Source organism: Exophiala spinifera (genome assembly GCF_000836115.1).
Source record: "Exophiala spinifera strain CBS 89968 unplaced genomic scaffold supercont1.5, whole genome shotgun sequence".
NCBI lineage: Eukaryota > Fungi > Ascomycota > Eurotiomycetes > Chaetothyriales > Herpotrichiellaceae > Exophiala > Exophiala spinifera.
The window spans coordinates 2386118-2403648 of record NW_015622517.1 but is presented as its reverse complement, the minus strand read 5'-3'; the positions used below and the strand labels follow the sequence as shown (position 1 = coordinate 2403648).

General features: G+C 52.6%; 5 protein-coding genes across 5 annotated transcripts; all 5 read right to left on the bottom strand.

The window, feature by feature from the left end:
• Nucleotides 1-86: 86 nt before the first annotated feature.
• On the bottom strand, nt 87-1361 carry PV08_07438 (uncharacterized protein; the record flags this gene model as incomplete). Its single annotated transcript, XM_016381768.1, has 1 exon — nt 87-1361. The coding sequence occupies one exon, from the start codon at nt 1359-1361 to the stop codon at nt 87-89; it is 1275 nt and encodes a 424-aa protein (XP_016234870.1).
• An 874-nt stretch (nt 1362-2235) lies between these two features.
• PV08_07437 (ribulose-phosphate 3-epimerase) lies at nt 2236-3143 on the bottom strand (the record flags this gene model as incomplete). The annotated part of the gene is made up of 3 exons (XM_016381767.1): nt 2236-2505; nt 2572-2952; nt 3030-3143. The coding sequence occupies 3 exons, from the start codon at nt 3141-3143 to the stop codon at nt 2236-2238; spliced, it is 765 nt and encodes a 254-aa protein (XP_016234869.1).
• A 684-nt stretch (nt 3144-3827) lies between these two features.
• On the bottom strand, nt 3828-4574 carry PV08_07436 (uncharacterized protein; the record flags this gene model as incomplete). The annotated part of the gene is made up of 1 exon (XM_016381766.1): nt 3828-4574. One exon carries the CDS (start codon nt 4572-4574, stop codon nt 3828-3830), a length of 747 nt encoding a protein of 248 aa, XP_016234868.1.
• A 4161-nt stretch (nt 4575-8735) lies between these two features.
• PV08_07435 (uncharacterized protein) lies at nt 8736-10697 on the bottom strand (the record flags this gene model as incomplete). The annotated part of the gene is made up of 2 exons (XM_016381765.1): nt 8736-10479; nt 10534-10697. 2 exons carry the CDS (start codon nt 10695-10697, stop codon nt 8736-8738), a joined length of 1908 nt encoding a protein of 635 aa, XP_016234867.1.
• Nucleotides 10698-13936: 3239 nt separating this feature from the next.
• On the bottom strand, nt 13937-16921 carry PV08_07434 (uncharacterized protein; the record flags this gene model as incomplete). The annotated part of the gene is made up of 4 exons (XM_016381764.1): nt 13937-14050; nt 14099-16614; nt 16694-16812; nt 16878-16921. The coding sequence occupies 4 exons, from the start codon at nt 16919-16921 to the stop codon at nt 13937-13939; spliced, it is 2793 nt and encodes a 930-aa protein (XP_016234866.1).
• Nucleotides 16922-17531: the final 610 nt, after the last annotated feature.

The window sequence follows — 17531 nt, the reverse complement described above, 5'->3', positions numbered from 1 at the left end:
TGGTAGAAGTGATGGTTCCCATTGTACCAGTTCTGCAGGGTAGGCCAATGGGGCGTTTTGACCGGACAAGCTCCCGATCCTCAAATCTAATACCCGTCCAACCCTTTCACCACTCCGTAGGCACCACCTCCCTTCTTAGCAAACATGTCTCTCACATCCTTGATCAAATACTCTGGCCTCTCCCACGCGAAAAAGTGCCCACCGCTGTCATTTGTCCTCTCAAAGACCACGTCCCCCTGTCCCCTCGTCCAGATCGACGGCAACACCCTCAACTCCTTCGGCGCATGGCTGATTCCCAACTTCACCCCGCCCCCGATGTACTCCAAGGCCCTATCCCTCGTGACCCTCGTGGCCGGGTTATCCCACTGGTGCGTGACCTCGTAGTATATGCGCAGATTCGCCGCGGGGCCGTCGGTGGAGAACCAGTAGATGCTGATCCACGTACACACCTCGTCCTCGGTCCAGGGGTACGAGTCGGTCCAGTCGTGCAGTTTCTCGTAGATCCACGCGAGCAGCGCCACGGGGGAATCGGCCATGGCGTACCCCAGTGTCTGCGGCTTCGTGGACTGCAGCAGGCGGTACCCTGACCCTTGCTCCGTGAACCACTTTGTCCGCTCCAACCCCCGCTTCTCCGCGTCCGAGTAGGGCGTGAGCGCGTGCTGCAGCGCCAGCGCCGGGTGGCTCGTCCAGCTCGGAGCGTGGCCCTGGTCCATGTTGATGTGCGTCGCCTTGCAGTGCCGAGGGTACAGGAGTGACATGGCCCGCGTGACATAGTACCCCCAGTCGCCGCCCTGGGTGACATACTCTTCGTAGCCCAGCTTGAGCATCAGCTTGTGACACGTCTCGGCGTACTGGGCTAGCGCGAAGCCCTTTTTGTTCACGCCCTCGGAGAAGCCGTAGCTGGGCAGAGACGGAGCCACGAAGTGGAACGCCGGTACGTCCGCCGCCGCCGCGTCTTCCCCTAGGTCGTCGGATCCTGGCGATGGTGACGGTGATGACAGCTGGCGCCAAATCTTCGTCGCTTCGATAAAACTCCCTGGCCACCCGTGCACGAAGAGCAGCGGGATAGCCTTCTTCCTGCTCGATCTGGCGTGGATGAAGTGGATGCGCAGTGTGTCGAACCCGTCACATTGGATCGAGGTCGTGAATTGGGGAAGCTCGTTAAGTTTGGTTTCCGCCGCTCGCCAGTCGTACTTATCTTTCCAGTAGCCTGTCAGCCGTTTGACGTCGGCTAAAGGAGCTCCATAGTCCCATTCTGCACCGTCGATTTCGTCTGGAAATCGTGCGAGAGAGAGACGAGTCTTGAGATCAGACAGGGCAGAGTCGGGGACGGAGATGGTGAAAGGTTGTATATCTGTCATGGTGTGATTATGACGAGAATACTATTGTCTACTGCTGCTGCTGTTGTTGCTGAATTCTTGGGTACTTTGTAAGGGTAGATGATTACGTTGGAGATGATTTATATTCCAGGGGTTGTTGATCGCCAGTGAGTTTGTCAGCTTCACGAGCGGTCCGCCCACTTTGCTGCCTGGATGGGTCAGATACATGCCATCATGATCGCCCTGCCACGTGAGGATACGGTCCCAGTCAGTCGTATAACGCATGTACATCGATAATGGGCGCGGTGATTGACCTAGTTGGGCTGTATGTGGAGATGGAAATGGCCCCCGGCAGAAACCTCGGTTAAGGCCAGCTCGATACGCCCCGTGCAATCACATTTGAGCTTGATCCCCGGGCCCTTTAAGAAGCGAAATTCGGGCGTCAGGCTGGCTCCGAGGCAGCGAAAGGCACGATGGCGATTTCGAAACCGTGGGGACGCAACATCCTCAAGGGAATTCCACTTGGTTGGTCCGAACCGTCAAGACACCCTTGCCTTCTTTCTCCAAAGCACTATCACACCATGGCGAGGCCTGAGTGGCTGTCTCGCATCGTTGATAGCTTTGCCCCCAAGGACCACGATCAAGCCAGATTGGGTGGTTGAGATCGCCTTTGACGATTACAGACTTGCCACGCCGAATTTGAGAAGATTAGATGGCGGCTATGCCTTCGCACACGTTTCTCGAATGGATGATGCAACGCGAAATCGAATAATAATAAAGCGATCTCAGGGAATCGTGGGAGCGAATTCTCAAAAATAATGTTGGTATTCGCTTCTAGACGTCGAGCGGCCACAATGGCCCTGGCTCTCAGCGTAACAAAAACCCCGTCCAACTCTATACTTCCTCTGATCCGCAACTATAACTTCCCTCCTCTTCTCTTCTCTACAGCCTCCCGCAGAGCGCTGATGACTTGACCTGGATCCTTGGCCCCAAACACAGCACTCCCAGCAACAATAACATTGGCCCCAGCATCTGCCGCTTGATCTATCGTAGATTCACCCAACCCACCGTCCACCTCGATGTTCATCTCGGGGTACTTCTTGCGAAGCGCGGACACCTTGGGTAGCTCGCTGGCCATGAACTTCTGGCCGCCAAATCCAGGATGAACCGTCATAACGAGTACCATCTGCCACATGTCAGCTCTACTCTCCCACACAGCCTCGTATCACTCCTGAGGAATCATGACACATACATCCGGTCGTTCTGCGGCATTTTCATTCTCCAAGATGTCCCACAGCACGTCTACACTCGTGTCTGGTTTGATGGCAATGCCGGCCTGCATGCCCAGATCGTGGATATACTTTATCAGTTCTTTCGGGGACGTCTTGCGTGTGGTGGTTTTGTCGGCAGGTTCTGTAGCCGCGACGGACGTTACGGCTGCCTCGTAGTGGAAGCAGTACAGATCGCATCCCGCGTCGCGGAATGTGGCAGCCCACCGATGCGGCTCTGCGATCATCATGTGGCAATCAAACGTGCCTCTTCCTCCAGCGGTCTTGGGCCGATCGACATGTGTGCGAATCATGGAGACAACGGGAGCTCCAAAGGTCATGTTTGGCACGAAATGCCCGTCCATCTAGAGTGGAAAGCGCCGTCAGCCCGACATTCTTCGCCCAAACCTCCCGCGGCTGTCACAAAAAAGACGACACATACAATGTCCACATGAAGCCAGTCGGCCCCTTGTTCCATGGTTCTTGAACATGCTCCTCCCAGCGCGCCAAAGTCGGCACTCAATATCGACGGGGCTATAATTGCTGGGGGAGACATCGCGTAGGGTGCGCGCCGCTTGGTTCTTTGCAATTTCTCGAGAGGTACTGGAGCCGTGCGGATGAGATTACGAGCCGGTCGGCGGTGGAAATGGGTTGTGATCAGGTGTATGGGAATCCGGGGCAAACAGCCGAGACGGTGGAAGGCTGGCGAAGACACTCAGATGTGTTGATCGTGCAGTAACTTGGGAGGTTTCACCTGCAACTGAGAAGTTCCAGTTATTGGAGAAGCTGCGTCATTGCAGCGCCCCGAAGAGCAGCCGCACTCAGGAGGGGCAGCGTTGGGTGGAGTGAGTCCGGAGCCTTACGGGACGAGGACACAAGATTGTGGAATAATCCTCAATTGCTTACGATGCAGATGCAGATGAGTTTGACCAACAAGTAAATCAGATACAGATATGTGTGCGCTTGCTAAAGTTCTGAAATCATTAACTAGAGAAGACTGCCGTCCAAAAACACCATGCGTCCGGGTTGGCTGGGATCAAAATTGAGCACTGTTGTCCTCGTCAATGACCACCAACTTCGTAGCTGTTGTACAAGTGTTGAGAATACCAAAGAGAAAACCGCCACCATGAAGAAAAAGAACAGTTGTACAAGACCAAAGCACAGAGTACATTGTTGACAGTAGAGCTTGCTGAAAAGACCACGCCCCTCTCCCGGCTCAGAGCTGGCACCCGGTCCGGCCTCAATAGTGTCGACAAACTTGACACATCTGCCTCGTCTTGGTATGCTGGCACTCCATCGTGGCCGCTGCTGATTGAGGAAGCTGGCTTGCAAAGGCATCCCCGATACCATTGATCAACTGCGAGGTAGTGACACTTCCGGATGAGCGTCGGAATGATGCTTCGTACTGGCTCGAGAGCATAGAGTCCTCTGCAGAACTGGGTCCCCCGGCCTCTACGTACATTGAGGCGTATTCCATATCCTCAGCCCCAATCATGTTGGACGAATTCTCTAGCTCGATATCGTCTGGCCGGCTAAGGTACTGACCAGTTGTCCATGGGTCATCATCCTCATCATGTTCAATAGTGGAGTCAACTTCATGTTGAGCGACGTCGGCTGCTTGCAAATAAGTGTCGCCCACCTCGAAACTGTTGTCGAAGCTGAATTTCTGGTCATTTGAGTGGATGGTACTGAGAGATGATGGAGCCCAGGGAAGAACTGTCACTGGATTCTCCGGTATTGGGATAGCCCGACCCTTCTGGCTGTTACGGCGATGATGGTTCGCTTCATCTGTGATAGGCGAGGTGTGACAGCCACAACCCTTGCAGCCACAATAGCATTTGTGATAGTAGTCGCCACTGCATGATGGTTGTTGAGACACAGGGTTGCGATTGGTTGTTGTGGAAGATTCAGGATCTGAAGCTCGTCGATAGGCTGGCTGAACGGCTCTTGGGCCATCAGAGAAGACCGGTCGAGACATACAAGACATAGTTGTGGCAAAAGTAAGCAAGAGACCCCTGTAACCTTTGTAGGTTCATGCGGGTAACCTTTAGTTACAGATTTCTTCCTGTCGAAATGTTGGTACAGTTGGTGCTATGGTAAGTGTTGTACAGGGATAAGCGGACAGTATTGCACGAAAAAGACAGAGCATTTGGTGGAAGAAGAGCGCATACCTTGGACTTGAGGACGAGGAGAGAACCTGTATAAGTAAGGCATCCAGGCATCGCGTAAAGAGGGTCCAAGATTCAATCATTATGGTCAGCTGGTAACTCACAGGGCCAAGAACCTGGGTAGCAGGTGAAAAAGCATCACGGGATGTTGACTCCATGTCGGGAATAACGAAATACGGTAGTGAACCCTCATCCGCGAGCCAGTAGATTCAGCCTTGCGCGGGCGTTTTTACATGGATATAGTATAGCGCGGGCCTTGGGTACTGGGGTCAAGAAAGAGGCCATAAGGACCAGGCATGAGGAGACCCCTCAGCGGTAGAGGTAGAGGGCGAGTAGACTCCATCCGAAGAGGCAGTATGACCAGCTGGTTGGATCATACGTGCTCTACAGGGAAGCTAGGAAAGACTGCCGTTGCTGCCGTAGTCAGTCAGTGACATGGTCGACGAAGGGCGGAGACACTGGAACGGAAAAGAAAAGCCATCGCGATTGACGGTTACAGTCGGACAACGGGTCAAAGGCAAAGGGTGCCTTGGAGGGGTGCAAGGAGGAGTTCATGCTGCGAAGGAGTGATCGGCAAACACATGGTTCTCAGGTATTGTACTGTATGTGTGCACTGCCTCTGGGGCGGGAAGAATCCGCGTGCGAGACGGTTTCGACGACGGAGTGAAACGAATGATCAGGGTCGACGTCGCAGGCACGAGGTTGTTGTACAGTAGGCGGAGAAGAGACGTTGATCACATGGCGACGTACAGGGGCAAAGTTTCTCCGATGCCGGGATTGTACCGGACGCGAAAATCGGGTATCGTGAGGGTGAGTGCTCAATGGCCGCCTCACTGTTTCCAATCTCTCACGAGGATCGACCCTTTCTTGACCGGTGAGAGATTCTCTCTCGCATTCCATCAAGATACGAGCAGTCTTGTGTTTCGCCTCCATCTTCACTGCGTCAGGTTCAACCCCGGCATCGCCAATACTTGACCGTCGGAACCGGTCAATGTACGAATACTGCGCGTACACCATGCCCGCCCTCTTATCCGCCTGTTGACTATGAACAATCTCACTGTATAGTTCCGTTCCCGAGTAGGTCGTGAACGGCACGTCATAGCTTTTCCACTGCCAGAGCTGTACAGGACAAGTTCATGCAGCTAACTACTGTAGTGTAGCTAGTCGACTCTCCACACCTCGAATGTCCACCCGAGGACCGGCGCCGACGCCAACGCCAACGCCATCAAGTCATGGAAGATTCTCTTATCCTTCTCCTGCAGGTTGCTTGCAGGGGCTAACGGGGAAAGAATCTTTACAGGCACTTGCAGACTCTCACTCGTTGTAGTGGGTTCATCCGCTCGGTTTCGAATTTTGTACCCACTGATGGGATGGCCCAAAATGTCCGGCGTTTGTGCGACACTGACACTGACACTTGACTGCACACCAAAAGTCGACCCCCGGCATTATCGATTGTCACACTGAAACGGAAAGACACACTTCTTTTCGAAGTCTCACCGCCAGTCGACTTGGTCAAGGGTACCCGGTACTAACAAGACAGTTCATACTTTCCTCCCGGCAACTCTCTCTCGTATTTGTCGTCCTCGGGTGCCGGGCTGTCAACCTTGGTTTGGCCTTGTCCACCCGCCGAATACTGTAAGTACAGAATACGAGCATCGGCTATCGAAACCCTCCCCGCCTTTTGTGACATATTCGTCATCTTGCAGACGTGTTGGTTGGACTTGCCGCAAAGCGCAAAGGATGGTCCACAAGCCATCACGCCCGTTGATGATCCCTTGGGTGAATCCATCCACTGATCCCATTCCCCCCCATCCTTGAAGGTTGGTAGTATCCCTCACTTATCCTCACTTATCCTCGCTTATCCGTCCGCCGCAACAACACCGGGCTCAAAAATATGCTATCTCTTCGGCTCCCTCCGGGCGATTATCTTTCTAGTGGGAAAGGAAGACAGGTGAGAGCCACGCTATCCACGCTATCCACGCTCAAGCTTCTTATGCTTGTATCATTCGATAGATAAGGTAGATATCCGTACGGTACATAGGGGTCCTCTCAATGGGCATGTGGCATGACGAGGTTGACACAAGGCGGGTATTCATTAATTGTTATCTTTTTTCTGATTGCACTGTCCTTGACCAGTTGAAGTATTGACCGAAAGCTAAGTCAGTTCGCTACTGCACCTTGCTTCCCTCTCTGCCTTCATTCCCCGATGGTCAGCCAGCTTAGCAGGTTTTGAATCGTGCTCGGACCTTTTTTTTAATCAGCCCTAACTACATGAAAGTTCAGGTTTTAATCTTTCCAACCCTACATAAAGGTAAGTTATAACTAACAGGGTGACGCAACACAGAAAGGTTGACATGGGATTGATTGAACTCTCTTGGACGCGTGCCGGCAATTCCTATCAAGACGCGACTACTGCTCATGTCATCCATCATCAAGGGCGACTTCGTTACTACTGTCACGACATATCTGTCAACAGAGATATCAGTACAGAGGATAGGCACGGAGGATCTAGGCTTCTACCCAGGTTCCGAGGACGAGTAGTGGATAAGACAATTAACCAAAGTCAAGACCGATGTAATGGCATTCATTAGTATCTTAATTGGGAATCCAACAATTGTGAAAATAGAAACAAGCACACACAGAGTGTATCATTATCATCGTACATAGATCATCGTTATGATCCCCCAATCCACGCGCGCCGACCCCCTCTGACCTGGAACTTGGAAAAGGAACTGAGAAACCATATTTGAGCCATGACATGTACTGGACTGTAACTTTACTTTTCGCGACAGTATTGTTCCCTCGTTTGGTACTTTTGTTGTCGCAACGCAAACACACCCAGATACACACGCACTCTCTCTCTCTCACTCTCACTCATCACTCAGAGTAATTCAGACTTTCTATTTCCGGAGGTACAGTAGGTACCTACAGTACTACCTCCCTTGGCCTTAGCCTTGCCCTTGTGGCGTCACCCGTGTCACCCGTGTCTCAATCTCAAACGCCGTGTGCGCTATAGCTAAGCCTCTACTATTTCGGGGGCGCCCGAGTTATTCAAAGGAACAAACGGACTCGAGAATCCAAGACCTCAGGGGAACCTCAAGGACCCAAAACTCATGGAATCAGGGGAATACATCAAGTATTAGGGGTGTTCCGTTTTCCGTACACCCTCTGTCCCAATTGACGACAGCCAAACCCCTGACTACAGACTGACTGAATCGAATCGTTAACTACCCTTGCCCTTACATACTCTATAGACCCTAACGTACCTTTACTTTTCTCACCTCCGGGCTACCCTACCCTACCTTACGCTGCCCTGTCCTGCCCTGCCTCGCCTTACATTACGTTACCCTTACCTAGAAATCGAAACACTATTCCAATGTCTCAGAGAACTTGAACAAGCCAAGTTTGTCTCCTCAAGTAGACTAGAAAAAGACCAAATCAATACAATAAAAGGACCCAAGTGAGAATACTACTAACGAAGACTTTTTATCACCTTTTTTGTATATTGTTTGTCTGGCACGCTGAGTACTTGTTCGTAGGGGGAGTTTCAATCATTCATTCACATCACGGGAATTGGGTATCATGATAAAGAAGAAAGTAAAACCAAAATACCACCAAGGTAAAAAGGAGTCAAAACTCTCCCGTGTTGTCAACTCAAATTATCCATTCATCGACGAGCAAATCCATGGCCCGTACCGCGTAGCCCATGCAAGTCATATAGATATATGTAGCTGTAGGTGTAGCTTTAGGTGAGCGTAGCTGGCTGTATGCTTCTTTCTTTTCATCATCATCATAATCCATCTCTTTTTGATAACATCATACCTGAACACCACCCATCAGACTTCGACAATGTCAGTCGTAGTAGATACCCTCAACCTAACTACCTAGGATCATAGAGTCATTAAAAATTCATTCCCAACTTATGGGCCCGGCCCCTTATTCCATTCGTTTCACGAATACCTTCAGACAAGTCGCGGTACCTAAACTACCTCCGAAAAATATCTTTTACTCGTATGTCGTCCTGGGCTCCTGGGGTCTGGCGGTAACGGACCACTATGGTGAACCACGTGAGGTCTAAACACGGCGTCGACAGGCGGCATCCAGTCATCCAGACCGAGGGGGAAGTATTCGTATAATTGATCCGCGCTTTCCCCTTCATTGTGGAACGAGAGAGACTTGGTGAGACCGAGATCGGGTCTTGGTACGCCCCCTTGGTGAGGAAGGGATTGCTGGTGCTGCGGCTGCGGCTGCGGCTGCTGACCCATGATATGAGTGTTGCTGGTAGGTAGGGCCGACGAGTTCGGCACACTCGTCACACTGACTTGATGACCGTGCATTCGCTGTCGCGTGTGTGAATGGTGTGGGTGCTGGAGATGTGCCGGCGGAGTTGTCCCGGCTCCAGGCTTGTTCACGAGTGATGGGCTAGGATTGCTCGTTGGAGGGCGACTAGAGTGTCTTGAACCGGGTTGATGATGGTATGGACTACTACCGCCGTTACCGCCTTCGTCGTCGCTGCCAAAGTGTAGACTCATGGCACCCGAATTTCCAGCACCCATGTCCGGAGTAAACGTGAATGGAAACGCGCCCGGGGTGCCCAGTTCTGGTGTACTGTCATGCGAAAATGTGGGAACCAGAGGTGGGTTCATGGACACAGAGTATGGCGTGGGCAGGGGCTCCGAGGCAGCCATTTGAGACAACCAGTTTCCGGTGTCGAGGTCGGGAGTGGGCTTGAAATCCGTGTTGGTATTGTTGTCGTAGCCTACGGTGGAGGAAGGTGGCATGTCATTGGGAGGCGTCCTGATCTTGGGAGCAGATGTTACTTGCGGGACCGAAGTCTGGCTGTTTCCTGCTCTTGAAGCCGAGGGGAGGTGCTTTCGCGCTGTAGAGCTGCTGCTCAACGGTAGATCTTTACGAGCAGCAAAGTTTCGAGGACTTCGGCCACGCACGATGACGGCGCCAGAGTGAGATTCGGCAATGGGGATCTTGCTGCCCGTGGACAGAGAGGCGAGGATCTTCAAATGGAGGGTAAAATGTTGCTGGAGTTCTTTCCGACGGCCGTTGTTGGCCGTGGCTATTCTGAACTGCAGTCTTTTCCATTGGATAGGAAACGTGGTGAAGTCAGTGTCGATGTCTTGTCCGGACATCTTATCCAAGGGAATCGTCGGCGGTTCTTTTTCAATTTTGTCTTCGGGCTTGGGAGCTTCCCCGCTGGCGGGTGTCTTCCAGGGCACAGAGATGATCTTGACCGGGTTACCCTCTACAGATTCGGTGGCCGACACGGACAGTTCAAGTTCGTAGATCGGTATTCGGGAGCCATCGTCGGTAAAGACGTATCGAAGATTTCTGGGAAGGGTGACGTTGCCCGTGATTTGGAAGAGATTTCGTCGGTAACAGGTGAGTTCAGGAGGAGGGGGCGGTGCGTCGGGTGTGGCTGGCCATTGAGACTCCGCCAGAAAGAACATGCCATGTAGCTGGGCGTTGATGTTGACGGAAGAGCGCCGGAACGAGTCGTCTAATAGGGTGAAGTTATATTGCGGCATGGAGAAGCTGAGGTACTTGCTGTCCCGGTCGATAGAAGGACTCTCGGGCAACCCTTCTTGAGGCACTTGATCAAACTGTGACATTGTGCTCTCTGCGAATGGATCATCATAACCAGACGAAAAGCGCTTTAGCATAGCGGAAGGCTGCATGCTCGAAGATGGAGCAAAATTCATATCGTCACCACTGTCGATGGCGGGTCAGCACAGGAAATCCCCAAGCAAAAGCCAGCCCACTTACCTCATATAGGGCTCAGAGTCGAAGTTGGAGTATTGATCTTGCAAGTCCATCACTGACGGCACACTCATATAATCCAGATTCTGGAGGTTTCCGTCGGTAAACGGCATTGGACTGTGCAAGTAAGGCATTGCGAGGGGATCAAAGCCGTCCATGGTCACGGCCATGGAACTGGGCTGACTGAATTAGGAAGAGAGGAGTCGCGGGGGCGCACACGGGCGACGATGAGTTGCTGGAGGGATATACAACAGGGTTATCGGGAAGAGGTAGGCGTTCTCGTCTGCATTCTCAAGAGCAAGAAGAATCTGCTCGAGAGACCGGCGCCACTGCTCGAAGGGTTGGGCGAAAATTCGAAATTTGGAAAATCAATCAGCCGGCCCAGGGTGAGGGTTTATTCAGCAGCTTGAGCGGCGAGGGCTGGAACGATTCCCTTGTGTGGACGGAGGCGAAACTTGTTGAAGGTACGAACGAGTACTCGACGCACCACACGCAGAAGGATGATGACGGGGCAGTCTGGTCCGTTCGTAGTCAGGATGCAGAGCACTGTCAGGACCTCGAGAAGAAACCGGCTTCTATTCGGCTCGTCCAGAGCAGTTACAGGTGAGAGGGTGCGTATGGTCGTCGATAAATTGGAAAATCCAAGTGTGGGACACAAGAGGGAATATAGTGCCCGCAAAGGATCTGACAGGTATATAGACCAAAACGGTCCTTGCGCAAGTACGGCGTCAGTGGCAGAGAGTAGCAAAGGTCTGTGTGTTCGCGGTGGCCAGTGATGAATGTGAAAGGGTCGGAGGTTGCGATCGAGACAAGATGCGCAACCATCGCTTGACTTGACTTGGGTCGATGGCGCGCGGAAGTGCAAGTGGATATGAGGGAATCTCTAGTCCCCGACGACGCCTGCAGAGTTCACTACCTAAACCTAGATTAGCCGGTTATCCAGACGCTGCCAGGGCCAGTGAGTGGGCTCGGTGCGCAGCCTCCACGCCGGTGGCTGGTGCTAACTTCTCAGACCTGCTACGGAAAAGAGTGAACTGAGAGAGGGGAGGGGCAGTAACAGGCAGTGGGCATGGTGCAGAGGGGGGAAGAGGGACTCTAGGGGCGCTAAGGGGCTTTACCCACTCCCTGTTGCGAGCCCCTACAGGCTGCACTGACACCCGGCGAAAGCCTGGGGCGGTGACGGGACTGCTGGGGGCCACCGTAGGCGTTTGTTTGTTTGCGGTAGAAGGCGTCAAGTGGCCTTCTAGAAGGAAACGGGGCCCGCAGAGACAAGGCTTACGCTGCCCAGCTAACGCAGCTAAACCAGGCATCATTGTTCCCGTCGCCTCTGCTGTCGAAAGGCTCGTATGTACAGTTCACACTAGCTACGCTGTAGAGTTGAAGTGGTAGGTCAGGTCACGGCATAGGTAGTGTGTCGGCATTCACGGTACGGAGACTGAACCATCTTTTGGCCCCAAAGGTGGCGAGAGATCCGGTGCCCCTACGAGTAGGGAGTACCAGGTAGTAGCCTGTCGTGCTTTGTATTGTAGCCGTGTATTATTATTATTGTAGTGCCTGAGGTACAGTACCTCCCTAGGTACTGGAGCACTGTCTATGCCACCAAATGCCGTTATCTCGACTCTCTAGAGCGTGATCTCCCACTCGATTCCTCTCCGTACACTGCCAGACCACACCATTCCCCAACCGACTCCTCTCACATCCCTCAATCTCCTCAGGATCGAAAGACTGGCACAGGGGGCCCACGGACTTGCCTCTTCAGCCTCTTCAGCCGTGCCCACATGCTCCTTTCAGCAAAACAAAAAGAAGTCCAATCTCAGACTCCAGGTGAGCAAGAATGGCCGTGACAGGCGGCATTTGGCAGTCTTCATGCCGAGGTTGGATTGCCATTGGACATGCATCTTCATGCACCGAAGCCCTGCCAGAAGCCTGTTAGTCTGCATCACTCGGGGGGAGTTCCCACTGCAGTGACTCCAGCCACCAGTCAGTGAGCTTTCCGAAGGAGACTAGCACGCCGCTGATGATCCCGCCTGTGTCTCAATGGTTGATCATCGCTTCGCCCGACGGCCTGACATGCATAATTATAGCTTGTCGAAACGCATGCGCTTGCCCACTACGGAAAAGCTCGAACACGAAGAACACATCATTGTGCACCTTTGCAGCTCTCGTATCGTGATCGACCACCTGCCAGACCCAATCGTTCGCATGTGCAACACTTCTTGTGCCACTGGCGCTGCTGGCCCCTTTCAAGCTGTCACAGGTCAGTTCGTCACACAGCGGGAGGCCTTGAGGGCAGGAGACAAAAAGAAGAGAAGCTGAGGATTCTGCATCGGTTTCGGTCAAGCCGCGCTACAGACGCCATCCAGGTACCAGATGCGTTGTGGCGGTCAGATCGCATGTGGCTCGCCAACTGCGCCAGGGAACATGACCCCGAATGGGCGACCTTGGGCGAGGGGACAAGGCATTCGACTGCTCGTATCAGCCCACCTTCGATTCAAGTTCGTGGAGTGAGACAAGCGAATGGGCGGGCTTGCGCAGTGTCCGACGTTCCGTTATTCCGCATTTCCCTGTCTGCTGCGACGTAAACCTACTATCGGGTCCTGGGAGCTAGCGACGCACTCTGAATCAGACATGATTATTCACTCTCTGTCAATCTTTCCGGTGCCATGACCACCCGGCGACACAGGCGTGGCACAGTAAAAAAAGGCTCAAAAGCTCGCTCCTCGTCCGATTGACCAAACAAAGGTTGCCTCCGAACTTCCGCTTCCCCTGATTGGGCTAGTTTCTCACAGTGTTGCACTAATCGGTCGCAGGTCGTTCAATTATTGGCTTCCAGCCCCCCAGCCCAAGCCCCGTCATTTCCAACGCTCTTCCTTGCTCGCTCACTCAGCTTTCCCTTCCCGGCTTTCGAGGGCGATCGGTTCGGTCCATTGTAGTCCGCAGGTCGGTGCGGCGAGTGCTATGATACACTATCACTCCTCTTGACAGGTCTTTTGCGTCGAGATACATCAATATATCAAATCCGAACCTCATCTTCAGCTGGACATGACGAGAGTGCTCGAAACCCTTTATGACGCTTTCGGTGGCGTCGAAGCACAAAGCCCAGGATCCGTGCAAATTACTGGTCTGACTTGTCGTCTCCCCCGAATCCTTGCAACACAAGATGATCACGTGGGGAGAAGACAGGTGTATTGCCACTATGGCATGGTTTGACCTAGGGTATCCTGGTTCCTAAGTCACATCATGCTACTCAGTGGGTCCTTCGGTGCTCGGGTTGTCTCGGTCGTCTCTATGAGACTGTACTTTTGTGACAGAATGTTTGGTTGGACCTGCATCTCAGTAAGAGTGATTGATGGAGCAGTCCCGGGATCGAGGTTGTAGAATGCAGATATACGTGATTGGCGTATGCAGATTACGTTCCAGGCATCATCGTCCAGTGCAGGGGTTCGCTGGAAACCTCGTCGAATGTATTTATAGCAGTAAAGCCCAAGGCTTTGAGGCTATCTGCAGTCGGGTCTTCTCGAATCTTCAGCTGGTCAGTATAAATCAAGTTCACTTCAGTGGTACAACTCACATAGTCGAGGAGGACAGACCGCAACCCCTGTTTCCTGAATTGTTTGATGCCTAACAAAACGAGTCCCTGAAACAGCGATCTTCTGTCGCCAAACATTGTCGATATGACTGGCGAAGAGATGCATGCCACCCCAGTTTGCTTGTATAGCGAGGGAATGTACTTTGCTATCTTTGATTCCGACCGACAAACGAGTATAGATCCCAGTATTGACTGATCTGTTGTTTTTTTGGCTCGAATGATGCCGCAACCCTCCTTGTTGCTCATGGCCATCTGATAAATCCATCGCACATCGTCTCGGGCACAGCGTTGGAGGTGTTCCATCATGACATCGTTGTATTCGTTGCCATAAACAAGGTCGAATTTTACGTCAGGGTTGGCCAACTTCTGACCAAGCCCTTCTGGAACTGACCATGTGGATAGATCGCGTATTATCATGGTGGCCACAGAGCTCGACAGCGCTGTGTTCCAACCCAGCTTCGCGAACCATTGCCGTAGTTTTTTGTATTCAACAGGACCAAGTTTGGGTATGCCCAAAAACACGCTGGGAAACCTGGCCCCCAATTGAAATTTGGCGGCGCCCTTCTTCTGCAAGAGGGCTCGGACGGCTCGGTCATGCAATGAATGGCCAATTGACAGTTGCCGCCGAGCAGGATCAACAATAATAGCCCCAATGTGGCCGATGGCGCTGCTCTTGGAGTAATATGTTGCACAGAATCCAAAAAGCTCCTTAGTGCTGCTGTTTCGGACCACAAAATGCGCTTCTTCGACGTCTGGATCTCGAAGGAGAAAAGTCCCACTAAAGACATTGTTGAGCAGCACCGCATGCACTGACGAGTCATTCTGACATTGGGCGATTAAAACATCAAGCGCGGCTGAGTCCCGATCCTCGCTGAAGCTCTCTACAAGCCACTGCTGCCGGTAGTGATTAGTTTGTGGTTTCTGGCCAAAGGCTCCCGGTAATACTCCTGTTGGCTTCAGTTCACCATAGAGAACTTGGACGAGGGCGCGAAGGGCGGTCTCAGTGAAGTCATAGGTGCAGATGTATGTCCCTATTGAGGAATCCGCCGCGAAATCAAAAGGAGAGCTGACAGCTACCACGACACAAGGTTTCTGCCTAGGCCGTCCATCTGGTCCGACGGCCAGCTTGCAGAGCATTGAAATGTGTTTTGCAAATGCATTTTGGTACATGTTCCTGCCAGCATCTGCAGTGACAACGACCACTCCTTGTGCACGGTTTAGCAGGTTTTCGTGCAGAGGTCTGACACCGTTCGCTGTGTACGAGGTGTGGGATATCTTGCCGTTCCGATGTCTGGCTAAGGACCGGCCAAGTTCTCGGAATACTTGCTCGCCGCTCATGATCGAAGTGTTGGCATCGACGCTAGGGCTCCGACTGAACGATGGTGCAGCAGACAGTTCATGTTGCATTTGGTGGAATATAGCCGATGCTGGAAGAGGTTTCACCAATGGCGTCAAAAGGAGAAGTTCTTCTTCAGCCTTGACTACTCTGGACAGCGGTAGATAATGTTTCTCATCTCGAACAACTGTGATGGATTTGTTGTACGCTGTGGTCGACAGAGTGGTGTGAATCGGCTGTAGCCGTGCAAGATTTTCAATCCCAGGTGGAGAGAAAGCCTTTTCCCACGACGTGTACTTCGCCTTCATGTTGAGGATCCTTTGAACAGATTCTTGCACTCGAGTCCTGTCAATCATGCCATTGTCCAAACCAGTCTTCAGACCGTTGATGGCGTCTTCCTGGACTGACATGCTTCTGCAGGTGAGTATCAAATCGCAGCCCGCTTGAAATGCCATGACTGTCCCTCCACTAATACCTATGTTGCGACTGAGTGCCTCCATCTCGAGGCATTCTGAGACCACGACCCCTTCGAATTGCATTTCATTGCGCAATAGATCACGCACAATTTGCTCAGAAAGGCAGGCATGCATGACATTGACCTGTGAGAAGGCCATGGCGACGCCTCCCACCATCATCGAATCAAGACCTTGTGCAATCGCAGTTCGAAAAGGTACCAGGGCACTCTGGCTCATGTCCTCCAGCGATTCGGTGATAGTAGGCACGTCGTCCGGGGCACCAAAGAATTCGAGATTGCCATACGAAGGGAAGTGTTTGCCACAGGTGGCAACTCCTCCTTCCTGATATCCTCGAATGCACTCAACGCCGTAAGCAGAGACTTCTTGCGGGTTGTCGCCGATTGAACGGACACCTAGAGGTTGATTTCTCGCATTAGTCAAGACATCGAGCACAGGACCCATGATCCAATTGATGCCGCACGAGTTCAACTCTTGGGCGGTAGCGCGTGCGATGTCTTTGGCCAGCTTCTTGGAGCCCGAAGCAGCGACACCCATAGCACTGGGGAACTGGCGAATAAAGACCTCGTCGTAGAGGCTGTTGACGCCGCCATTCTCTTGATCCAAGGCAATGAGAAGGGGAACGGGATGGCCAGAGCGGCGCGCGAGGGTCTGCAACTCAAGAACAAGCTGAGTCGCCTGTTCGGCAGCTATCAAGGTTATATCGTTAGTCAAGCAAGACACGACGAGATGAAGCAAGCATGTAGCATCAGGTTTTAGGGGTAGCACATTTGAGGTTTTGAGCCTTGAGAAGAATCGAGCCTACGTGGTACTTCTCGATCAACGTTCTGACATCGTCGGTGACAGAAGTGCCATCAAAGCCCATCATAAACAATTGGCCGAGTTGCCTGTGATATATAGATCAGCTTGTGGATTTCACGGCAGCTTTGATGACGGCATGCTCGAGACATACCTCGATTCGTTCCACCCGGGGGATACATCCCCGTTGGTGGCCATAACGGTCTGAAGTACGCTCGTCCCCACATATAATCTGATTGGATGGAAAGGGGACGAGAGGGCTGTAGGGGAGTGAGGACTGGGAACAGGTGATCGGGTCAGAGAGAAAGCCGAGTCATTGACGCACGAGCGAGACCAGTGAGGTGTCTTCCAGGTTCGGCGTTGGGGGGGGACACCGGAGCACTGCGCATGGCGTTAACTTAGAGAAGCAACATGAGACGTGGGAATGGGGAATCGAGGTGATGTTGCATTTGTGAGGATGGCAATGGACGATGGAAGACACACAGTTGGGAAAAGCTTGACGGATGCCACCTTGCTGGCGCTGCCGGGCTTTCTCAGTGCTACCGAAGGGCGAAGACGTTAACGTTACACCGGCGCGGGATTTGATCACGTGCCGCAGACTGCGACTGCCCCGCCATTTTTCTCTGCGCTTTGCTGCGAGTGCTCGTCCTCGCTGGCATCTTGATTCTCCGCCATCATATGGTTATCACGCTGCAGAGAGATACCTGATGGGTCCGAACCGGGCCGCGCTGGTCCATTGATTGGATGATACGCAATTGTTGCATCGTTGCATACCCTTCCATGGTGATCCTCGTGTCATTTCTCCACG